General features: G+C 38.4%; 2 protein-coding genes across 6 annotated transcripts; one reads left to right on the top strand and one right to left on the bottom strand.

The window, feature by feature from the left end:
- Positions 1-566: 566 nt before the first annotated feature.
- DDX28 (DEAD-box helicase 28) lies at positions 567-2,919 on the bottom strand. The gene has a single exon (XM_080553060.1). It carries the CDS (start codon positions 2,814-2,816, stop codon positions 1,248-1,250), a length of 1,569 nt encoding a protein of 522 aa, XP_080409186.1. The 5' UTR covers positions 2,817-2,919; the 3' UTR covers positions 567-1,247.
- On the top strand, positions 2,194-24,724 carry DUS2 (dihydrouridine synthase 2). Of its 5 annotated transcripts, none has more exons than XM_080553070.1 (16): positions 2,194-2,312; positions 3,202-3,341; positions 5,366-5,411; positions 7,737-7,828; positions 8,729-8,772; positions 9,564-9,624; positions 11,162-11,209; positions 13,369-13,434; positions 15,544-15,614; positions 16,120-16,206; positions 17,245-17,413; positions 18,355-18,476; positions 20,881-21,024; positions 22,239-22,326; positions 22,940-23,013; positions 24,229-24,724. In XM_080553070.1, the coding sequence occupies exons 2-16, from the start codon at positions 3,219-3,221 to the stop codon at positions 24,464-24,466; spliced, it is 1,473 nt and encodes a 490-aa protein (XP_080409196.1). In that variant the 5' UTR covers positions 2,194-2,312; positions 3,202-3,218; the 3' UTR covers positions 24,467-24,724. The 5 variants fall into 5 exon arrangements, with proteins under 5 accessions (XP_080409196.1, XP_080409195.1, XP_080409199.1 ...); XM_080553069.1 differs by lacking the exon at positions 2,194-2,312 and adding an exon at positions 2,806-2,945; XM_080553073.1 differs by lacking the exons at positions 2,194-2,312; positions 24,229-24,724 and adding exons at positions 2,806-2,945; positions 23,783-24,217.
- Positions 24,725-25,087: the final 363 nt, after the last annotated feature.

Here is a 25,087-nt window from a genome sequence, read left to right as displayed (position 1 = left end):
AAATTGAACAGAATACATGCACACAATTTCTAGGATAAGGTTAATAGCCTTATGCTTAAGTGGTTATCCATGCAAGTTTTGTTTCTATGCTTTTTACTCTCATACTCAGAATGCAAGTAGCTCCAGTGCCTTATTTGCTTTGAAACCAACGATTTAGAGATACTCTGCTGCAATCTTCTAACAGCTTTCTATTCCTGCATACTGAGTTTTAGCACAGGCTGAAAAAGTGGACAGTGTGAGGAAAAAACAGCCACTAAAAGAAAAAGCTGTGGTAAGTCACCGCAACATAAATCAGAGCTAAAATACTGTGTGATTATTTACCATGGATACCAGCTAGCAGCTAGATATGAAATAACCTCAGCCTCATTTTAATCCTGTTGCTTTAAAGCAGAAGAGAACAATGACATGATACTCAAAAGAAACCTTATGCACCTGTTCTGTTATGATAGAACTTGTGCGTCAAAACACTTCCTTTCCTTGTCACAGGAGACGTTTACCTTTTTTTTTTTTAAACTCAGTATAGAGAGCAGATGTCACTAGAGCCCGCATGAAAAACAAGCAGAAAACATGATGCATTTTTTTAATACAGTAAAGCAGCACAGATGTCTGCTCCCAGTCAAAGACAACTGTAAGATGATAAATAAAAGCTTGAAAAAGCCTTGAGTTTTATCATACCTTCTCACTACCACCCATCTTTATAGATATTTGGTCTAGAATTCTCTGAATCAAATGCTACAAGAAAATTTAATGTAATTTACCATTTAGTCTTTCCACACATAGCTAAAATTGGGTCAAAGTTACAACAAAGTTAGGAAAACATTCTCTTTTTTTTTCTTCTGCCAGTAGACATTCTTAAGATTGAATAATATTGTTTAACTGCTGTTGGTGGGAGGCACTGAAATGCAACAGAGCTATACATCATATAGGCATATGTTCACTCTGATTTGAATTTAAGTTAAAAGTCTCAACAAAATTAAGCAAATGCTACAGATGACAGAATTCTTGGGTCTTCTCCAAAGGTATTTTATTATTCACTTATTAACCTCCTTTTGAGAAGCTGTGAGTTGTGACGCCTTTGGAAGTGATTATCGCAGCTTCCAGAACAGTGCACAAAATTAACCCCATCACCTGGTTATGAACCTCAATTCTGTACTGTTTCAGTGTAGCTCACACACTTGAGCTCATATGCTCTGCCTTAATGGCTTCAAACTTAGGCCCTGCCAGGCCATTTATTACTGCTTGGCAACTCAATCAGCTTTAGGCGGATGCTCGTTAACAGAGCAGTCCATACCCGGGAGACCTGTCCTTTTCCGGGCTGCAGTCTCGATTTTCCGTACCAGGTCCACATCCCACCGATGGGTGACAAAACTAACCACAGCTCCAGGCGTCTTGCTTCCGACGCGTCCAACCCGCCCCACGCGGTGCAGGTAGTCCTGCAGCGTGTCTGGGAAGTCGTAGTTGACCACTAGCTGCACACTGCTGGTGTCCAGCCCCCGGGAGGCCAGGTCAGTGCAGACAAGGACGGAGACGTCACCCTTCAGAAAGGAGGCAAAGATGCCAGCTCTAGCAACGGCTGACATCTGCCCCTGCAACCTCAGGTGCTTGATTTTGTGGTCATCCAGGATGTAGCCCAGCCAGTTGACGGTGCTGGCGCTGTTGCAGAAGATGATGACGGCCCCACCGGCTGCCGGGTGGTCCTTGAGGAGCTGCAGCAGTTCCGGCAGCTTGTCCTGGCCCTTCAGCCGGATGAACTTCTGCTGGACGTGGGGCGGCAGGCGATGCAGGCCCTGGGTGGCCAGGCTGGTGAAGCAGCCCATGTCGACGAACCTTCCCAGCACCTGGCTCAGCCCAGCGGGGAAGGTGGCTCCCACCACCACCACCTGCGTCCTCTCCTCCCGGGGCCCAGCCGGCCCAGGGGCCCCAGCAGTGAGCGGGGCGTGCGCCAGGATCTCCTCGATGGGCGCCGCGAAGGACTCGTCCATCAGCGTGTCCGCCTCGTCCAGCACCATCCACCGCAGCCTCCCGAGGGTCAGAAACCTCCTCCGCAGCGCATCCCGCAGCGCCCCGGGGGTGCCCAGCAGCACGGCGACCCCCGGCGCCCTCAGCTGCCGCCTCAGCCCGCCCGCGGCGCCGCCGCCCGTCAGCCCCCGCACCCGCAGCCCCGCCGGCCGGCACAGCGCCGCCGCCACCGCGCCCACCTGCGCTGCCAGCTCCCGCGACGGCACCACCACCAGCCCGCGGGGCGCCGCCGCCTTTTTCTCCTCCTCCTCCTTCTCGGGCCGGGCGAGCAGGCGGTCGAGCAGCGGCAGCAGGTAAGCCAGCGTTTTGCCGCTGCCCGTCTCGGCGGCGCACAGGGCGCTGCGGCCGCGGAGCAGGGTGGGGATGGCGAGGCGCTGCACCGCGGTGGGGCGGCCGACCTCCAGGCTCTGCAGGGCGGTCAGCAGCGCCGGCTGCAGCCCCATCTCGGCGAAGGACTGGCCCTGAGGAGCCGGCGGAGCCTTCAAAGCGGGGGCAGCCTTCTGAGAAGGCTCCAGCTGGAAGTAATCCCCGCACGCCTCCCTGTGCTTCCAGCCCGCCGAAACCAGCCGCGGCCGCTCCCAGCGCCCCACTATCTGCCAGCGGGGCTGGCTCAGCTCCGGCCGCCGGCTCCGCAGCAGCAGCTTGCCGGAGGGCACCGCCGCCTCCCCGGGCCGCCTTTCCTTCCGCCGCTTCTCCAGGCGCTGCCGCAGGGCCCAGGGGATGCGCACCACATGCTCCGGGGGCTGCGAGCCCACCGCCGCCCGGGCGGCCGCTGCCCCGCCGCGCCTCAGCGCCATGGCGGCGGCGCCGCTCGATGACGCCGTGAGGCGACGGCCGGCCCACCCGCCTTCCTCATGCCCCCCGTCGGCCTTCCTCCTTCCCTGCCTCCGTCCCTACCCCTCCTCAGTCGGCTCCACGCGAGGAGGGTGAGGAACGGTTTGGGGGGAGCCCGACTGCTGCCTCGCGTCCTGCTTTCACCGCCCGACAGGGTGGTGCCGCCATAAGGGGAGCCCCCCACTGTGGTGGACTCAGGGCTCCTCTCACCCTGTGGGGACTAAGCACCCAGCCTGCGAGCCGCCAAATGAGGCTCCACAGCCTCGGCCCCCCCGAGGAAAAGTTCTGGGAGTTTCCTGGAAGGAAACAATATTTCATAATCCCCCTACCCCATATGTTCTGTTTCAGACAGTGCCGCAACAGGAATGACGGTGAACACACCGCTGTGTTTTAGAGGGAAGAACATCCTGGCACCCATGGTGCGAGTGGGAACCTTACCGATGCGTCTTCTGGCCCTGGACTACGGTGCTGACATCGTGTACTGTGAGGTATGGAAGAGGAGCAGATGAGGCAATCTGAGGACAGGGTTACTGAAAAATGGAAGCAAAGGAGTAGGCTTGGCTTCCTGTGGGACTTTTTCCATATACTTTTCATTTAAAAAATGGAAAAAAAGTGGCTTGAGAGAGCCTTTTGAGCAGTTAAGTGTACGGTAGGCCCATCCTTTAGGACTGTTTAATTATTTCAATTAATTTAGATGTCAGAACAATTTCTTCACGTTCTACTCCTGTTACTACTTAAGACTACTGTAACTCCCACAACAAACAGGGTGCTCAGCTTCAGGTAGCTTCAAAAGTGACCAAGCAGCAAGACTGGCAGTACTGTGTAAGTATGGATGTGCTGGGACAGCGGAGCAAAACTGGGTGAGAGGGCAGGTTATTCTAAGGTTACAACTCTACCCCAAGAAAATGAGATATCTGTGCTAATAGAATGGACTGAAAGGAACTGTCAGAATCAGTCTGAGAGGATCTTTGATCTCTTCTCAGAGAGACAATATGCTGGGTATGATATTTAATTAGTTGACTCTGCTCCATTTGAAAGAATAGTTATTGCTGGATGATGCAGAAGAAATCTCAAAATCCAGTAGTATAGTTACCACTACGTCAAAATTGGGAATAATAGTGTGTTTTTCTTTTTTGACAGGCAGTAGTAGTTTTCCACTTGTCTGTTTTACATTGGGTTAAATGAGACTGTACATTTATTTTATGTATTTTTAATTTTCTAGGATGTCAACTATAGATTGTATATACAGGAATCACAAATTTACAGAATCTAGTTACGATGCCTTTGACATGTATTAGTATTTGCTGTTAGAGCTCTGTCTTAATAGATTCAAGAAAACAGTTCTATGGATTTTTATTTTTTAAGAATTTACTAGATAATATTGAAGTTATTTTAGGCAATTGTATGGCAGTTGTGTAGCAACAGAACAGTATTGTAAAGCTTTATTTTAATACGGTAAAACAGAGTTTTCCAATTTTTTCTTCTATCCTTTCCCTGCAATCCCTTTTTTATTTTGGAACTCAAAGCTACTTCAGATCTTAAAGTGAACAGTACCTGTTGAGAGGTATTGTGTAAAAATTTAAGTTAAAAGTGGTACTAGCAAGACTTAAAGTAAAATGTAAGTAAATTAAAAATAATCTAATGTATTGTTTGTTGTTTCTTTGCTGTTAATCAATAGGTCTTAATTTTTTTATTTGACAAAACAAACAACCTGTAGTAAGCAAATGTTTTTCAGATAACTTATAGTAGGGCACTTTTTTTCTTAATTTATAGAACAGTTGGGTTAACAGCTGCATTTTATTTCAGCAGCTAAAAAGTTTTATCAGCTCAAGCTGTAGCCCTTTGCTAATTAAAGGTAGTCAGTTTGTTTTAAAGCTCATGTATAATCAAATTGATGAGATACAGCTGCAAAAATGACACAAATATTGGTCTTAATAAACCAAAATGTGTAAGTCTGCAGTTAAGCTTATATATGCAGGTTGGTGTTTTGGGTTTCTTCTAAAGGAAGGTCACAAATTCTAGAAGAATGATGACTGTATATTAAGTTCTTCAGTAAGCTTCAACACAAAGTTTCATTTTATCTTTTAATAAATATAGCAAATTTTTAAAGCTTTTGAATTAAGGTAACAAAGTCCTATAAACCTTATGTAGGTATTTTGTTTACCTGTGGGTTTAGCCCAGTGGAAACCCACTTCAGTCTTTGAGATGTCTTCCTATAGTATTGTTTTCCCTTTGTTCTCTGGACAATTCATTCTGCTTTTATGTCTAGCTTGGTAGAGAGATATTTGAACAAAATGGATCTTCTAGAACTGTATCAACATCTCACCTTTTATATTTTGCAACTTTGGTTGAGCACTTCATAACAAATATAAACAAGTATTTAGTTGTTTCTTTTTCTGTATTTGGTATCTCTAGATAGCTATCTTTACTTAATAAAATAGGACAACTATATAGAGCTGGATGGGTTATATGCTTTTACTTGTAATCATTTTATTCCCCTCTTTGTTCTCAGGAGCTGATTGACATAAAGATGCTGCAGTGTAAGAGGGTTATAAATGGTAAGCGTAGCATTTGTTTTGTTAATATCTGTAAACTTTCTTTTTCGAGTTCAGAAAATTACTTTGCTGAAGTAATTGTGTAGGGTTTACAATGAGGTATCAGTACAGATGTAAAATAAGTTTTTGAAGCTCCGTTCTTATGCCTGGCTGCTGCTGTACAGTTTCAGACTTTGTTTTCCTTCTTAAGAAATTTTCAGTAGTTCAGCTAATATCCCTCAGGAAAACCACAAACTTTCTTCTGAGAATAGGGTTAACCTGTTAGTAGATAGTAGTTTGGTGTTCTTTCTGGGACCCTAACACAAGGTTCTTCCCTACCTTATACAGAACAGCAAATATCCACCATTGACTTAAGCTATTACAGGGATTTGGTGAGTTTCTTGTAAAGTTTTTGGCTGAGGTCAGGTCAGTGGGTGTGCAGGTACAGGCCTTGGAAAGTGAAGGATGTTATAATTCTACCTCCTAGAATTGCCTGTCTCTCTTTACTAAGAAAATGAGATCTTTGTTGGAAATCTTAGTAATGTTTCAGCATCATGCTTGCTGACAGCAGGTGAGAGAAGTAGCTGGAGTAGGGAGGACAATAAAAGTCCAGTGCACTGGATGAAGTGCTGAAGGTTTTATCTTTGTGTGTCAAAAAGGCAAATAATAAAATTTTAATAAGCAGATGACTTTCCTCATTTATGTGTCTATATACTGGTTCTAGTATCTCATTTTCTGGTGGTTACTTATGCCATCATAATAAGAAATAAACAAGCCAAAAATGCTTGTGTGCTTTTGTGTTTGTCTCCCCCCCCCCCCCCCGAAGTTCAACATTTGTATGTGCTGAAGTAAAATCTAATTTCTGGAGCAAAACTACTCATTAGTTACAAAGCACTTTAATTTTTCCAGTGAAGTTTGTCAGTGGCTGTGGTGGTTTCACAGTGATGGCTAGTGAAACTCCACCACACTGCTCTCTCACTCCCTCCCCACAAAGGAACAGGGGGAGAAAATACAATGAAGAAGGGCTCAAGGGTTGAGATAAGGACAGGGAGATCTCTCACCAATTACTGTCATGGGGAAAATAGAGTCAGCATAGGGAGTTTAATACGATTTATTGCCTATTACTAACAGACGAGAGCAGTGAAAAACTAAAACCAAAATAAAAAACACCTTCCCCCCATACAGGTCCATACTGTGTACAGCACAGGTCCCTCATGGGTGGCAGCTGCTACCAGACCTGCTCCACTGGGGCTCCTCTCCATGGGCTGCTGATCTGGCCCTGAGTCTACTTCTGTTGGGCCTCTCCATGGGTCACATCCACTTGCTCCATGGGGGGCTGTGCCATATGGTTCATGTTCCATGGCTAACCATGGATGCAGGGCAACAGCCTCTTTCACCATGGTCCCTTCCCTGGGCTGAAGGGGAACCTCTGCAAGCCAGTCAAGGATCGTTTCTCTACTGTTTTCTCACTTTCTCCCAGCTGCTGTTTGGCAGCAGTTTTTTCTTTCCCTTTCTTAAATCTGCTCACACAGAGGCGCAACTAACGTCACTTGTTGGCTCAGGTTTGGCCTGTGCCAGGTCCCTTTTGGAGACAGCTGGATGTGGGGCAGCTGCTGCACTCCTCGCAGAGGCTCTCCCTGCAGCCCTGTTTGCTGCCAAATCTTGCTATGTAAGCCCAATATTGTGGCCGAGAAACACATTAATTTAGACTGCAGTAGAGGCAAGTTCCAGTCATAAGTCTTTATAAGTATTAGCTGGGACATCGTAGTGTGTGTGTGTATATATATATATATATACACACTTTTTTAGGCTACTGCAGTAAGGAAACAAGACATACAGGATCTCATTGTTTGCTCTTCTACCCTTAAATTGAAGTCTGTGGACTAGGTTTGGCCTAACACGATTTTCACAGGCAAGTTCTTAAATGGATATCTTTTGAGCCCTCCATAAATTTTACAACAGCTGAGTGGGATGAGAAACAGTTGTTGTGTCCCTGGCAGGGAACAGAAGCCAACCATAAATCTACTTTCCATTCCAGCCCCTTCCCAAAAATGGTAACATTATGTTCATTCATCCTGGCTGATTCATCTTCAGATATGTTCTGGTGCTGTTGCTTCCCAACAGACAGGCTGCAGGGATGATTAGGGAGCACTATGGGAGGGGGACTGCAGTGTACAAGAAATGTGTTCTAAGGACTTCTGGGAGATAGGGTGCCATTAGTTGGACTGTTCATGGAAGTTTTATTTGATAGCATTTCATTTATATAGATGTTGTATTGTCGTACAGCTTCCTTTATGATTACATCTGTGTATTATATTTTGTCTGTTTTGTGTTTCTCATTTCATGTAGAAGTACTTGAAACAGTGGACTTTGTTGCACCAAATGAAAGAGTTGTTTTCAGAACTTGTGAAAGGGAGAGGCACTGTGTTGTCTTTCAAATGGTAAGAAACCACAAGCAGGTACTCTTCTAATAACAGTTAAACGACGTAGTGCTAGTAACTGTAAGTCTGAAAGAGCTGTCTGTAATGCACCTGTTTGTACCTTGATGCTTCAGCTGGAGATAAAATTTCACACCAAATATGTTGCAGATTCCTAATCTGTTGGTACACACGCAGTCAACGTGCTGCAGTGTAAGTTCTCTATACAGCTGTTTTCAGAAGACATGATTAAGATGAATTCTGTGCTCTGTGAAGGCATCTTGGTTTTGTAATCAGTATCTTTGTTATATTTCCAAACATATATGTACCAAAAATAAATTACATTGATGCACGATCCATGCTTAAATCTTACACTGTGAAGAGTTTCACTGGAAAGACTAAAATAAATGACATTGTTTAGTCTAGATAAGAGAGTATTAGTATCTGCATTAATGTTGCACAAATGGATTAAAGGCTGCTAGAGGGAAAAAATAATTTCTTTGAATGCACTGCATATAAGACATGTTGGAGGAAGGAAGCTGCATTAGACAATAAACGACTTTTCTCAATGGTAATGATAGCTCTGGAATAAGCTGCCTGTAAAGGCTATTAAATCCTTACTAGTGGAAATTTTTAAGAACAGGAAAAATAAATATCTAATTGGTTGTCAGCTAAGAATGTTTGATACTGTTTTAGGTCAAGAATGGACTGACCACTCAAGATCTCTTTTTGCGTCACTTTTTGTTGTTCAGTGGCTGACATGCTTTAGCTAAATGTTTTTGCTATCTGTTGTGCTGTGAATGAGTCTATGTTACTTTGGACTAAATGCTTAGAGCAAATAATAGTTTTACACACATGGAAGTGAACTTATTTTTTATTAATTTGATGCTATTTTATAATTATACACTCTTGTTTTACCAACAGGGTTCAGCAGATGCTGAAAGAGCCTTGGCGGTAGCTAAGCTTGTGTAAGTCATCTTCTCTCAGCCCTTTCCTACTCTGGGTTTGCATTTTTTTGTTGTTGATGGTGGTTGTGGTGTGTTTTGTTGTTGTTGTTTTGTAGAGAGGAATTATTCTGGAAGACAAATGGTAATGATTGAGAGGATCAGGGTAGGTCTTGATAGGACCCTTAATATGTTTAAGGAAAGTTCTGTAAGACTGCAACTTCTATTTGAAATAATTTGTACTCAAAATAGCAGCTGCATAATTTCTATACTGGGATTGAAGGCTTTTTTCTAGTGCAGTAGCTGTGTCCTTGATCTTTCCAGTGTGAAATTTGCTGGGTTTTACACACCTGCTAACAAAACTAATATGCCTGTAAATGGCTCCTGTTTTTTATGTTTTGAAGCACACAGTACTGTGCAGAAATGAAAAATACATCTCCAACCTATTTGAAAGGTGTTTTTAAGCCTGTGTTTCAAATAGATGAAACTTTCTTAAGACTTACTTTGTTGACACTGGTGAATTTGGTGGTTGATAATGGTGAGTATCAATTAATTCTATATAAATGCATTTAAGATGAGTATTTGCAGCTTCTGCACAACCCTGGTCATTGAAACCTGTGGGCAGACGGTTGTTCAGACCACTGATAACGTAGATAATTTACATAAATGAGAAGCTGAAAATTCAGAAGATCAAATAAAAACCTTAAATGCACATTTAAGCCTTATAATGATGAAAACAAGCTTCCCAGCAAGATATATATTTCCTGATTCTTGTTCTCATATGTTGAAATACATTTTTGTTTCTGCTCTTCCAGAGAGAGTGATGTAGCTGGCATTGATATCAACATGGGCTGCCCGAAAGAGTATTCTACTAAGGTAAGTGGCTTTTGATTATTCTTAATTCCTCTTCTTCCTTGTGTGGGTTGTGAAATACATGTCCTGGTTTTCTGAGTTGAACAAATTAAAGCAGTAAAATTTTCATGCAGATACTTATCTATCTTAAAGAGATAGAAGGACAGATTACATCATGAAATTTTGGAACAGAAGAACCAAAGAGGCCTAACAATTGTAGGTAGAGTGTATAAGAGATGGCTGAAGTTTTTTTCCATCACAAAGACTGCTTTTCATTTGGAGCTTGTAATGAGTGTAAGAACAGTGTAAGACACCTTTCAGGTATCTTCTATCTTCACTCGAATAGTTCATAATGTTCCAGCCTGGATCTGACAGTGGTTGATGTTGAATGTACCAGGAAATGGTACAAGTAAGTCATAAGATGAATCAATTCACAGAGGGATTTTCTCTTTCATTACTTTCAGCTTTGTAGATTGGCTTGCATTCTGAAGAATTACTTTTATGCTTCTAATATTTAGTTTAACTCTCGAGTAACTTTGCCCATGTAGATTTCTAGGGTTTTTCCATTTGAATCCCACTAACTTTTTTTGTTTCAATGATAATGTCTGAAAATGACATGGTAAGTGAGTTATGCTGAAAATAAATATTACATTCTTTTTAAACTGAAATTTGAATTTCCCCTTGTTCTGGAGCCTTTTTATTTATATATTTAGATTCTGTTGCTTCTGAACTTTCCATGCATTTTGCCAGATGGCTTTTGATATAAAATGGTATTACCAGAGCACTGTAGTCATAAGGACATGTTAAATTCATAATGGTCTGCTGGTATTTTCAGTACTGATTTATTTAGCCTTTTTTACTTTCTTTTATATTATAACTAAATACATGAAAGATGATTTTATCTTTCTGCAGAGTCATAATTAAGAACAAAACACCAAAACAACTGTCCCGTATTAGGGTGAACGATCAAAAATTCTGCCAGTAATATTGGGTCAAAAAAAATTACATGCAGTTTTTAACTTATTTCGTATGACTGCCTATTGGCCTCTAGATCTATGCATGCAGATGAGATGGTGCAGAAAGAACAGCCCAAATATTAAATTATTAAAGTGTTCCTAATATATTTAATCCAGCCACTTAGTTTTTGTTAACCTGCTTTCTAAGTTCAGAGTGTGTAGGCAGAAACTACTGACACCAAGACCTCTCAAACATGAAATGTAAAGCTAAAACAATACCTCTGTTCTGCTGTGACTTAATGAGTAGAGAACAGATCATTACAGTTGCTAAAAACGTCTTTTTGAAATCCTGTCTGCTCCATAAAGTAATGGGAGCAAGTTGGCATCCTGAATTACTACTTAATTATTCTGATACATTTCTAGGAAGCGATTCACCAAATTGTTCACTAATGCTCCTCCATTCCGTATTTTGCCATTTTCTACTTTCTTTGGTTAATAAGCAGTGAATTTTTGCTGTGGTCTGCTATTAGGCGAAATAATTGAGTTGAAAAACGTTTGCATTTTTCATGTTCCTAGTGTGTAACAGTTCTTGTGTGTTTTCCCAGGGTGGCATGGGGGCAGCACTGCTATCTGATCCTGACAAAATTGAGTCTGTAAGTATCACCTTGTGGGTTTTAAACTGCCTTGAAAAGTACTACATGTAGTGCTCTACTGGAAGCAAGAATGAATGCGTAGAAGACAAATTTGTAAAAGCTAGAGTAGAATGATCAGTTTTGAATATTAAAATTTAAAAAAATATTAAAATAGATGTGTGTATGTATATTCCTAAGGACTTCTGGGCTTCCTGATATTGAGCAGTCTGCACACTGCTCTGGGTTTCCAGGGTCATTCCCAGCAAGTATGTTTTATTTTCCTTTCTCTTTAAAGACGTGGTACTTCCTAGTTCGATGAGTAGATGGCTCACTTTGTCCTGCTTCCCTATAGCTTATAGCTGCTCATTGTATCCACCTTCAGAGCTCCTGAGGGCAGTTGTAGTTTACAGTTCCCCATCTCTTTCTTCCAAAAGTCAAAGCAGAATCGGGTAAGTGTTGTTATCTGTGGAAAGTCAGTTAACAGTACAGGCAACAGAACTGGAACCAGAACCTAAATTTTTGAGACCTATATGGTATTCCATGAAGTAGGTAACGTGGATGATACTACCTGGAGTTAAATTGGAATTGATGTACGAGGTGATGAAGCCTGAATGAAATTTTTAGGAGTGGGACTTGAGAGGAAAGTATATGGCAAGCTGGAAGTAAATCTGGCAAAAATACTTTTCATAGGAGTGAGAGGCAGTTGGAAAGATGATTGCTAACAGCTTCCCTTCCACTCCTTAGCCATTATATTTTGTTCTGGTATTCTTCAGTAGAACAGGAAACTTGAACTTCAAAAAGTTGGATTTTTTTTTTTAAATGTAAGCTGTTAATAAGCAGCAAAATCGTAGTAATGAAATTACTCTTAGCCAACTGCAAAGGGATAACTAAACTTAGAAGACGTTTGAAATTGCAGCTCCAAATCATTAATCTATATGATTAAAAAGCATAGGATGTTTGTTCTTGCATCAGAATCCTTAATGAGGCTGACACCGAAAGCTTATTATATTTAAGATAAGATTGTGAAAATAATATAGTGATAATGTTTGGAAAATGAGGTCATCTCAGTTTCATTTATGTGTAAAAAAATAAAGAAAAATTAAAAATACTGAAGAGTATGTTTTGAGAGCTTTCTTATTTTTTTTTAATCAAGAAAATGATACAGAGGAAAGTTTGGGAAACACTAATTACTTCCCAGCTGTTTTAAGCATAAGAATTTGCATGTGTTAACTATAAAAGCTCAATTCTGTATTGGGAACCTAATAAGTACTGTAGCATTAAATAAAATTCAAGTTTCATTTGTATGCACAGCTCTGAAAGAGATCATTTACCTGAAGTTCCAGCTGTATTATACAGGGGAATTGCACTCAGTAAAATCACATGTATGATGATATCTCAAAAAACAGTAAAAAACCACAGTATTTTTCTAGTAACAGTCAGGATCAGCTGCTTTCCACTCTCCTGTCTAGGGAGCTATTGGATTTCTGGTGCCATTTTCCTATAGAATATGCTTGCATAAATCAAAGCATTCCTTTATAGTCATATAGTGATTTTAGACATGTACAGGCCATTACGTGGCCCTTTTGTTTAAATATGGGCTGTTGGACTTGAATTCAGCCTCTGAAAATAATATTCTTTCCATAGCTTAGTTTTTTAATGGTTAAACTAACAACTACCCAACTGTTCACTTATACCAAGTTTGTTTTAATGAGTAAAATGTGCTTTGTGTTAAGCATGGAATTCAGTTTACAATTTTTGTTTCTATTAGAAGATTCAATGACATTGCTTAATTTTTTTCCCCTCGTTTTTTTCCATCTTGAAGGCTTTCTTCTCTCAAAAAAGCTCTTTTTAATGAATACTCGCATGCAGTTTTCATAAACTTACAACTCAAATATGAAAAGAATATGAAAACAGTCTCATGAAAATGAGATTTTGCACTTTATTTTGAAGTGATTGGTGTTTACAGTTCACCTCCTATTAAAAGCAGCATTCATATTTAGCAGCTAAAATGTTATACTCAATTAGAGATTGTATGTGTTCTTTAAGCACTTAAGATTATTTATAGAGGTACAATAACTAGTGTTATATTGTTCTAATTTCATTGCATATTCAAGAGAGAAGGAAGAGTTTTATTCATTTCACTTTTGTAATCACATTTGTCTTTTTTTCTCCCTCTCCAGATACTGACTACTCTTGTTAAAGGAATTTGTAAGCCAGTAACCTGCAAAATCCGCATTTTGCCCTCAGTAAGAACATAAATCATCATGAAGTTTTGTATTTTTGTTTAATACTATGATGAAAAGTCAGTTAAAATATATGGAAATTTAATATATCGAAATTTTAGCCCCATTATTGTGAAACAGCTTTTGGAATTATAATTTGTTTGGGATGCCAAAGTTATTTTCTCTTCTAATTAAAAACCTCGAGACAACATTAGATGTCTACACACAGTCTTATTCTATTGGATTCCAAGCGTGGGTACTTCTATATAATGTATCTTAGTCCTGTTTATTGTAACCCACTGAGTTAATCCCAAAGCTTTTGCTGATGGATAAGCACTAAAAGAAAAATAAAAAGGAAAAATGTACTCTTATTGTAGAAGATTGCCAAATATGGAATTGACTGAGAGTAATATCGTGTACATAAGCACAATGTGGCGACCTTTGAATTTCCTGACAGTCTGCGTGAGGTTTAAACTGAAGGGGAAGACAAAGCCCTACTGTTACTTCTCCAACTTCCAAAATCCACCTTAACAAAGATTTCACTAATGAAATTGTTTGCAACAGTAACTGCCTGTACTCTAGAAACTATTTGTATTTTATGCTGCAAGGAGAATTTTAATGTCTTGATTCCTGATTTACTCCACATGCAAAGACAGCAATAAGTACTACAAATGATACCCAAATAAAAAACAATTTCTGCAGCCTTTTTAGAAGCTGTTTGATAGATTGAGCACTGGAATTGCTAGTTTATATGAAGAGATTTATAATCTTACCCGGAAGCACCATCTCCATCACAATTTTAGAATGACATTTTCTAGATAGATTCTTGGGTACAATCCTTCATTTCAAGAAAATTGTGGTGGGACTTACTTTGTTAAAGCTGTTGCATTTTGTATTGTCAGTGTTTTTCTAAAATTTAACAATTAAGAATAGAGCAAAAATACCTAGTTCTTTTTTTTAATAGCTGGTATAGTTCCCGTATTATTATTTTTTTGTTGTGTCCCTTTCAAATTTTGTAAAGCTCCGGGAGATGATTTAGCTTCTCTTTAAATGACTGATTATTTTAAAAATCTGTATCTGACTACCTATTTATTTACTTTGCATATGAACTGGAAAGATAATTTTGTAGATGGATGAGCTGTAACTGAGCTAGCTACTGTTCAAAAGTAATTTGCATATGCACTTAATTATATGAACAAATGAACCCTGTGTGAAAAGAATCACTAACTCTGTGTAAGATCATTATTTTTGAAGTACTGCCTAATAGTATTAAGCCAAAAAGCTGGCACCTCTCCTTTACATTTCTACAGCCATCATAGTCTTTGTTTCCAGCTGCCTTTGCATAACGTGTCTCCAGTCAGAACAGCAGGTGGGCTTCTGTCTCTATATCCATGCCACCTGGTAGGTGTTGTATTTTTCGAAGACTGCTGTTTTGTGATGGGCCACAGATTGCTCTCCAGCTTTAGAAAAGAAAATTGGCCTCTTTTTTTCCCCCCATGTCTCCAGAGCTGCAGAGCTATACAAGGCAGGCTATTTCAGCAGCGTGCCAACTTTTTCTCTTTAAAGATGTGCTAAGAGCTTCCCCTTCTCCCCTGCATCTTTTGGTTCACTGGTCGTGTATGAACACCATTTGTACTTTTCAGATACTGGTTAACTTTAAGATACGCCTGAGAAGAATAAATATAGACGCATGATTGCATTTTAGGTTCGTTTTAGAAGGCATTCTCCTAATCATCCATCTAAGATGCATTTTCATTAAAATTTACAGAGTAGTCATTAAAGAGGACTTGCTAACCAAGTGCTTTGTATCACTTTCAAATGACAGTCTAAAAGCCTGTTGGAAAATGCTCCTCTAATACAAAGTATTGAGTTATCTGTCTCAAGAAAGTTTTGCAATTCATGGTTTCAAGGAAGTGTTGAAAATATATTATTTTTTTTCCATAATATCTAGTTCTTTCATTGAAGTATATATTGAATAGGTATGCATATTGGGAGATGCTGTTGAAGTACATCATATCTTTCTTAATGAAATAATAGAATTTCAGCATTTGTTTGTGCAATGACATGATGGTTATCACATGATAATTGTTTCTTCTCTTTAAGCTAAGATCATGTCATTCCTCTTACCCTCAGGTTGAGGACACTGTGAATCTGGTGAAGAGAATAGAAAAAACTGGTATCGCTGCCATTGCAGTCCATGGAAGGTAAATATGTTTCAGGAAAGTGTGTTACATTTTTACTACAGTTTTCTAGCCAATGTTGCACAGTAAGGTATGACTCAAGTAAACTCTACATTTAATATGTAGTGCTGATTTCAACTGCTAGATAAATCAATCTTTTAGAAAACCAATACAGCAATTAGGGAATGGATCTATTTGGTGCTATTGAACTATTTGCAGCTATTTTCCTAAAATTTTAGACTCAGTCAAGACCAAATAAAAATAAAATTATCTTGCACATTGTGTCTAAAAGCCCTGCTTATCTGCATATGGAGTTAGAGTAGGAACATTTTAAAATGCATTTGATTTAAAATAATTATATATAATTATATAAACTTATATTTTTTATATATAATTTATAATAATTATATAAAGTAAATGAGTACAAATAAGTATGTCCAACTAATCTTTGAGTTATTTCTGCTGTGATCTAAGTGTGTACAAATTCCATAGGAAATCTTTGGTCTTGTCTTTTTTCTTTGTTGGAAAGGAAGAAGGAGGAGAGGCCTCAGCACCCTGTCCACTGTGATGTGATCAAAGCCATATCTGAAGCAGTCTCCATTCCAGTAATAGCAAAGTAGGTTGTACTAATCAGCTGGTTATTGCAAGATGCCTATGCCTAATTTAAGATGTGGTAGTGCAGGAAAAAGAAGATTCTTCATGTGGAGGCAAGCAGAGATATTGTCTCTAAATCTAAACGCAGTTATCAGTGATGGAACTTGGCCTTGGGAATTACCACTGTATCTCAGGTTTAGTTTTAAAAGTCCTTGTATGCTTCAAAAAATTACTTTTCTGTGTCACAGCCTATCCTATGCAAGTTGTTTCTAACTGCATCCAACAGCTGAATTTTTTGTGATTTTAAGCCATGTGCAGTGACTGGTTATAACCATACCACTGTGTGTCTTGAACACTTGCACAGTAGACATCATCCGTCCCACTGCTCAAAAAGTGTTACATACTGTGGTGTCATAGTTTTCCCTAGCACCTGCTTAGCCTACAGGCCTGCAAAAATGTTGGCACTGAATCTCTGCTTTTATTGATAGATCCTTTGGTTACTCTGATGATAAAATAAGGAACTCATTCTTATAAAAGTTTGGCCACAAACAGGTATCTCCTGCTTCCAAAATTGCTCTTAAAGGTAATGAAAAGCAGCTGACTGCCCTGAATTGTCTGATTGACATCTTCATACATTTCAGCTGTTTGTTAGTGGCAGTAGAATCTCCTTGGCCAGAGAAGCTGTGTCTTTTAAATGAAGTTCTTTTGATGTCAAGTTTGCCTGGAAAAGCTATGACTCTGCAAACCATACACTTGGATCAGGAATTTAAGAGTAGTTAGTTTCCTTGTTCACATTTCTGTGTAGAAAATAAATTGAAAATCCAAGTTTTTGCTGTTGGAAAGTCTGTTTCTGTACTCGACAAAGGAAATAACTCATGTTGATGGTTTTTGCTATTCCTCTTTTCAGTAGCTCACCCCCTTTTGAGTTTTCAGAATATATTTTTTTAAAATATGGAATTCAAAAAGAGTGTAATATCCCATTTGAAAATATGGGGTGTGTTAAAGTACATATAATAGCAAATAAAACTTTGTGGAGTATAACACTGATGTTTGTTTGTAGTGGAGGATCTCATGACTTCATCAAAGAATACATGGACATTGAGACCTTCCGGAAAGCAACAGATGCCTCATCTGTAATGATAGCTCGTGCTGCCATGTGGAACCCATCCATTTTCAGAAAAGAAGGTCCTTTCCCCTTGAAGGAAGTCATGCAAGATTACATCAAATATGTATGGTGTTCTTTTTTTTTTTAATATTTTACTTGTAATTAACATTGTTTAGAATTTATTCTAAATCTTACCATGGTATCTTAACTACTCTTATTTTCAGACATAGTCTCTGGTGATATCTTAACATACTGCATATGATGTGAGTCTTGCAAGTGAACTGCTGCTTCTTCTGTTTTGTTGTGTTCAGTAAAAAAAAAAATCCAGAAATCACTCAGAAAACAATTTTTCCTAATGGTTATTTTCTTACATACCATGCCTTTTATCCTAGTTTTTTTGGGAACAGTTGGGAGGTTCACATCTGAAAATGTCTATAACTTTGAAAAGCCGATGATAGGGCAACTCTCTTGATGCTGTTAGTACAATTAATATTGAACAGAAAAGTGAAGGAGTATTAAATACTCCATTGCTGTTAGATTCATTTTTAGAAGTTAATTGCCTATCACAAATACTGTCAAGAATGTTTAGCAGCTGGGAAGCAAAAGTAATGATTTGTCAAAGTAATGCTGTATTGTGGTATTACAGTTCCACTAATTGAGTCACCTATCATGCAAAGTTGCTGGATCATTCAAAATAGAGTACTTTTAATAGCAAAGCAGGAAATAAATTGAAAATCTGCAGATTTGATTGTGTCATCAATTAATTTTTTTCTGAAGATTTGGACTGTCATTAACCAGTTACTTATTAAAAATATTACTTTATTAGTCAAATCTGTTAACTTGTCACTTGTTTCATCATAAGTATATAAATAAGTTGAATTTCATTTTGTGAGAACATGCCAAAATAATCAAGTTATACTCATGTTAATTAAGTTATCTTGAATTGAGAAAACTCTACGCTGTGCTTTGCATTTCAGAAATAGTTTTGAAATTCATCAAGAGTAATGAGGATTACACAAGAAATTTGTATGGTGTATTTTGATATATTTTGTCTTTCTCCTTCAGGCAGTGAGATATGATAATCACTATACCAACACGAAATACTGTTTGTGTCAGATGTTAAGAGAACAATTAGAAACTACTCAGGGCAAGAAGCTGCATGCTGCACAGTCCACACAGGAAATCTGGTAAGCATGTACTTCTGAAATAGGAATTGTCTCTGTCAGACTTGCAAACCAGTTCTGTCTGTAGCACTGTCTGACATTTAGACCCTCAGAAAAAGTTGGGAAAATAAAAAGCAGTTGCTAAAATGTGGAGTACTACAGTAGCCCTTTCCAAGTTTCCTCCATGCTCAGGTGTTAAAACTTTAACCCTAAAACTGTCTATATATTTGACATACTAATGTGAGAGGTACATCACTGAGTGATAGGTATTTATCCAATATTTGTATGAACTAATTAATTCTAAAAAAAAAAAAAGTTTTGCTATTTTCTAGAGGTAGTTTGGAGGTTAATAGGTTGGAACTTCTGAGATTTTTATAAACTTTTCCTGTGTGAGTGGGGTTTTTAATATTGATGGGATTTTTATGGCAAGATGTATATTTTAAAGGACCACTTAGAGATGATCTCAAAGCGATATATGAAGGTAGCCTGTATGACACTTGCATATATTTTTTTTGTGCTGCTTCTCATACCTGAAACACCAGAACCGAATATGACAACGTTTTTGAGGAAATACAGTAGCTTTGTTGAAGTTCTTCATCCTAGACCTCTGAAATGATATGAATGAAATTTCTGGAATGGGGAGGCAAAAAAGAAAGAAGGAAAAAATTGTGAGAAACAATAAAATAGATGTTAAATTCACACAGAATGGAGGGGAATTCAAATTTGGACCCACTCAAACTGAACAAAGTAGAGGTCTGAGCTTGCCTATGTCATATCCACGTTGCATGCCACAATTATTCTGCTGATTGAAGGAGGGAAAGTCTTTTGGTTTTTATAAAATGCAGTCTGAGACTGTTTATCTTCCATGTATGAAACTGGAAAGAAATGTTGAAAGCTTGAAATATTTTGCAAATTGAATTATTGTTTTCTAGTGAGACCTAATCAACATTCTGTTCACATTTAAAATGAATGTAAATGTTTTCAGTCCTGTCTGTTTACTGTGATTTACCAACTCTGTAAACACTGCTGTCCACAACTGTTACGTATAAAAGGAGCTAACCTCTGTTAATCATAAAGGAGCAGTGGAACGTGTAAACAACACTTAAATTTTGCAAGATACTTTTCACTTTTGCAATTAAGTAGTTACTTGCTGTCTTTTTGCATATGGTTTTCTAATTCGGTTAGAAGAAATGTAGTATAGATTGAAACTATCTTCTACAATTTCAGATAAATCATAGTCAAAAGGGTGGTTGTGTTCTCTACTGCATTAACGGTAATGCATATTATGTAAAGAAAATAAATTATAAAGTAAGAATTGAGCCTTTAAACAGGTAATTAGAAGAGGTACAGTTTATGAACATAAATACTTGATGGAAGTCTGGGGTAAAGTTTTTGGTTTTATGTGCTATGTCTAGCGATGTTTTAGGGGCTTCCAAAGTTGAACACAAGCATTTTTGTACATGGGATGCATTACCATGTTCAAAATTGGCTTAAGTAGCACCGACTGCATAAGAGAGGGGCAGAAGAGAGTGCCTCTTAGAAATCAGTTTTATCAGTTTTCATCTGCAGACTCAAAGCCTTCTAACCACTATTTTAAATAGCCTGTTTAACCTCCAGATAAAAGAATAACTTTCAGTTATTTAAGATTAGCCTATAGGTCACCAGACAAAAATGTTACTTAACACTGCTGCCTCATGGTGGGGATAGTATGTTACAGCCATTTGAGATTTTAATCTCAGTACTGAACTCAAGAGAGAGGCTGCTGCATTTCAGATAAGTGTTTGCGTAACAATAGATGACGAGCTGCCTTCTCTTAGAAGCATCATTCAGCATTATTCAGCTTCAAAACTTTTCCATTTAGAGCACTGACAATGGTCGTGTCCAGAATTCATTTATTGTTGAACAGGCTCATGCCAATGAGTACTCTCATAACTTTCAGCAAGTAAGATTGCCAGTGCTGCAGGCTATATTGTTCTCTTTGGAAAACGAGGAGTATCAGGTTTTTCAGTGTAGGTCGAGCCTGCCACGGATGTAAAATTGAAAATGATTTGAGGCACTTGCCATTGACCCAAATCCTAGTTTCCTCCCTTGCATTGGGACTTGCAAATAATACTCAAATTGAGCTAATAACTTGAATGGACATTGCAGGACTTGTATTTCTTATGATTCTGCCTGAACTTTCAGATTGTAAATTAAATATATAATGCTGGAAATGACAATGTTCTACTTGTAGCTCAAGTATTTCTTATGAGACATGAAGGAGAAACAATATAATGTCACTGTACAGAATATAGCTGTACTTCCATACAATTCTCTGTACATATATACTTGATTTAAATACAACTGGTTTCTATACTTAATTTTCTCTGTCATAATGGGGTACAAAAAGTAAGCTGATCTCCAATACAAAATAATTTTGTTTCAATAGCGAAGCCTTTGAAATGGCTGATTTCTATGAAGAAACAACAGCTGTTTTAGAAGCAAAGAAAACATCCCTAGAAACTAAGATACAAGATGAAGATGACCAGATAGAAGATCCAGATGTAATAAAAATGGCTGTTAGATTTGACAAGTAAGTATGCAAATTTATTTTATTCAACTGTTTTGCATCTGTAAATAAAAACTAAGAATTTAGCAATGTTTTCTAGTTTCTAGAAAATAACAGTTTGCATAACAGCATGTACTGAGTGCATTTTTATGAAGCAATTAGTGTGCATCATTACGTAATCAGTAGCATCACCATTCTTCCTGTGCTACTTGGATGCTATGAGATGCTCATGTTCTTTAGTTCCAGGCTTCCCGAGATTCAGTAAATTTAGTAAAAGTATGAGTGGCTTTAAAAAAAAATAAGCATCTGTATATAAAGAATTGTGAATATACAAAGTATAGAGTTCATTAATTGTTTTGTGGAAATTTGATTAAAAAACGCTTTTTTAATAGAAAAAGTCCAGCATAAATTTCAGAAGTCTATTCCAAGCAGATAACTTATCCGCAGCCTTCTAAACATGTTCCCATCATCAGGTATTCCTTGAGAAACTAATTCATGGGGTTATGTAGAACATTGTTTTAAGTAAGTTTTGACTATAATCTGAGGCATATAGAATTGCTGTTACTTTACATGTTATACCCACCCTGCTATTAAATCCATCAAGCAGCTCAAGGAGAGTACTATAAAAAGTGCTCCTCAAATCCAGTCATAATGCATTAATAGTCACAGGGTATATTACATGGCTCCCTTAGGACAGAATACAGTGTTTTACTGTATTTTTTCTGCCAAGTACGAGGAGCAAGTACTTTGATATCAGTAACTGAATCGATGCCTACCTACCTTTGCTACAATTATTTATTTGATGACTCTACCGTCTCATAACAGAAGCAGCTTCTGTTCTTTATTTTAATGTTTCATATTGTGTTGTTGCTTGTAAGAAACAGTGTCAAACTGTATTTCTATTCTGTATCATAGATTTAAGTAGAATTTCCTTTCTGGTCACTGTTTTTTCTCCTGTATTTTTACAGGATGTGAATGTTTAAGAAGAATAGTTAATAGAAGAGTTTAGAGTTTATTTTAGGTGCTAGGTCAGACATGTTACTTTAACTATCTAATAAGGAAGTGGTATTTTTCTCATAATTTGAGCTGTAAAAGTAAACCACAAAGAACAACATGCAGAAGCAATATAATGAGTAGCCCTTATTTTGTTGAATTATTGAGCTGTCTGTTTTAAAATAGATTTGTTTAGTAAGTAAACTGTAGGCACAGTTGTTGACTGCAAATTTTTTTCTGTCTAGGCGAGAATATCCACCGCAGATTACTCCAAAAATGTATCTTCTGGAATGGTGTAGGAAAGAAAAGCATCCTCAGCCTGTTTATGAAACTGTGAGTCAATCAAAAGAACCTTTTCAGCCCTCTTCCCTGTCTATAAAATTGTTATTTTAAGACTCAGGGTAGTAAGAAATTAGCTTTCCAATGTGACGTAACTCTTGAGTAAGCTGTTTCAGAAACGGTAATACATATACACACACACACACATGAAAGTAGCTTATTTTATTGTAAAAAAGTGAAAGCCAGACCTTCAGTCCAGTTTCTACTGAGTTGTGAAAGAAGTTGCTGTAATTACAGCTTGTTACACAGGAGTCCATGTCCAAGTTTCTTTTACTTCTGTGAAGTAAAGAATTTGGTTTCAGAAATGTTTTCTTCTGTCGTTGGATGCTGTTATAGGTAGGAACTAGACTGTATAGTTGCTTGGTTGGTTGGTTTGCTTGTTTTTTTTTTGTTTTTCTTGTAAAGCAAAAGTGTTTGCAGTTTGAACAACTTTTTTTTTTATATATATTCTAAATATACAAGATTGAATTTTTAGTCTGAATTACAGTAATTTTAAAGGCGTTACTTAATGTGGTCTTAAGAGTAACAAAGAACCTTGACAACCTTTGTTGTATAAATGACATGACTGTTTTTGACACATCCCTCCCTTTTAATTCTTTATCTCCAGGTTCAAAGACCACTGGATAGACTGTTCTGTTCAGTTGTGACAGTAGCTGACCAAAAATACAGATCAACTCTGTGGTAAGTCATCCTTAATGTTTTTTGTGGCTGTTTCTGAAATACTGCTTAAACTTTGCAATGAAAGTGTACTCTAGTTCACAGCTGTGACATCAATAAAAGTCAGCTAAACAATACCTTCTAAAGCTACCTGTGGGAAAAAAAATCTGAAAATTGAATGTGACAAGGGAGTAAGCTTAAATAAACCGTTACTGATTTTAATTCACCTATTACGTTAGTCCACAGTTCTAGTGGAAGGGGAGCACATAGGTGACCCAATTTAATTGTGCCTATGAAGAGTGCAGTCACAAACCAAGGGTGGCAGAGGGGACATTTGGAGGAGGCAATGTCTTCAGCCACTACAGCAGATCCATTTTCAGTAATAAGTCAGGATTAGGTGTCTATATACAGCAAAGTAGAAGAAAGTTCAGTGGCATCTCAGAGATCACAGTTGATCAACAGTAACATCCAGTGCTGATCTAAAGTTTCATGACAGTATTTTATGCTGTCGTCTATTAATACTGGAGTTGACTTCAGGCATTTGCACCTAAGTTGAACTGGATTTAAATGCAAAGTTAGAGCTCCAACATTGGACAGATTAAGGAGGATAAATGCACACAACAATTACTGGTGTTTCGAGGATTCCTGTTCAGAGACTTTAGGAAGCTAAGCTCGGATGATGTGAAATGTTGAGAAGAAAACATTTTCAAATATTGAATTTGAATTTCACAAATGTGTAATGTGCAGTCAGTCCCTTGTGGAATTGACAGATGTTTTTTTTATTATGGAACAGTTCCTGCTTATGTCAGCATCAGTGAGTGAACTTGTATGCCTACCAGAGATATCTGGGCCTGAGTGTCTTTTCAGAAAGTGATCCTTCAGTACTCAGTTTTGTTTAGTGATCATATTTGCAAAAAGTCAACTTATCTGAGGATTGCAACCGCTTGGGCCAAACACGTGTTGACTTCATATCTTTGAAATGAAGAGTATTCGAGACACAAGACCTGATGTAGTATTCCTAGAAAACCTGTTACTATCAGCAGTGAGAAATCAACACTGACACCTAGCAAGATTCAAATTCTTCTTCTGGAGCTGATCTATTTTTTCTTCTGCTGTGAGATGACTACAAATGCTGTTTATTTCATGATCTTGCATCAGAGACAGGAAATTAATTGTGTTTTGGGAGTGTAGAGACTTCAGCTTCTACTTTTACCTGTGCTCTGTCTGCTTGCTCTTCAGGGACAAGTCAAAGAAACTAGCAGAACAGGCTGCTGCTATTGTCTGTCTGAGAACGCTGGGTGTCCCAGAGGGAAAGCTGTGTGAGGGAGAAAACCACCTGATAAACAAACGCAAGAGGGAAGACCTGGAGCACTTGAATAACAGAGACCATGGAAAAGATATTGCTGAGCCTTCCCATAAAAAAGCTAATTTTACTGAAGAAACTTCTGACATGAATGTGCCTCAGATGCCACGGTAGCACGGAGATCAGAGGTTTCAGGCAGCTTCACAGAAGCTACAAATAAGCTCCTGTTTGTATATCTTGCTGTACACATTTCGTTTGGATTCTCTGAGACGGATAAATTCCCCAGGTGTGAAAGATGCCAATAAGATGTTTACTATTCACCACTCCCTGTCCCTGTGGTGCCTTTCAGACTGGATAAATTAGCAGTTTGATTTTAGAGAACATTGAGAATATGATCCCAAACAATAAATTCTTTTAATATCAGATGCTTTCAAGGCTGTGTTGTAGTTGGTTTTATTATTTGCTTGTTTATTTTAAGAAGTCTGTGGTGTGCTGGTAAGAGATTTCTGAATGTATTGGCCATAAGAACCTAGGTTCATTATGGAACTATGTATTTAAAAAGAAAAACTCATGTTGGAAATAGTAGTAGCTAGGTAGACATGGTTTTGTCAAATGAGTTTCATGCATGACTTGAGGCTTTACTTACACCCATCGTTCTGTCAAAAAGGATTTTGCAGAAAGGAGAACTTGGAAATTATAACACTAAGCGTGATAACATTTTTTCTTTAATAACTTCTACTACATTTTACCCTCCAGAAATATGATAACAACAAAATTAATTGTGCTTTCCTGGTC

The sequence above is a fragment of the Anser brachyrhynchus genome (genome assembly GCF_964034855.1).
Source record: "Anser brachyrhynchus genome assembly, chromosome: 12".
NCBI classification, from domain to species: domain Eukaryota; kingdom Metazoa; phylum Chordata; class Aves; order Anseriformes; family Anatidae; genus Anser; species Anser brachyrhynchus.
This window is presented reverse-complemented; position numbering and strand designations above follow the sequence as displayed.

What these genes read in the sequence shown, in the direction of transcription:
- DDX28 (XM_080553060.1), bottom strand. Translation starts at nt 2,816, where the DNA reads ATGGCGCTGAGGCGCGGCGGGGCAGCGGCCGCCCGGGCGGCGGTGGGC.
- DUS2 (XM_080553070.1), top strand. Translation starts at nt 3,219, where the DNA reads ATGACGGTGAACACACCGCTGTGTTTTAGAGGGAAGAACATCCTGGCA. An exon ending in AAATCCGCATTTTGCCCTCA is followed by an intron (nt 13,435 to 15,543) that starts GTAAGAACATAA and finishes TCTTACCCTCAG; the next exon opens with GTTGAGGACACTGTGAATCT. An exon ending in GCCATTGCAGTCCATGGAAG is followed by an intron (nt 15,615 to 16,119) that starts GTAAATATGTTT and finishes TTTGTTGGAAAG; the next exon opens with GAAGAAGGAGGAGAGGCCTC.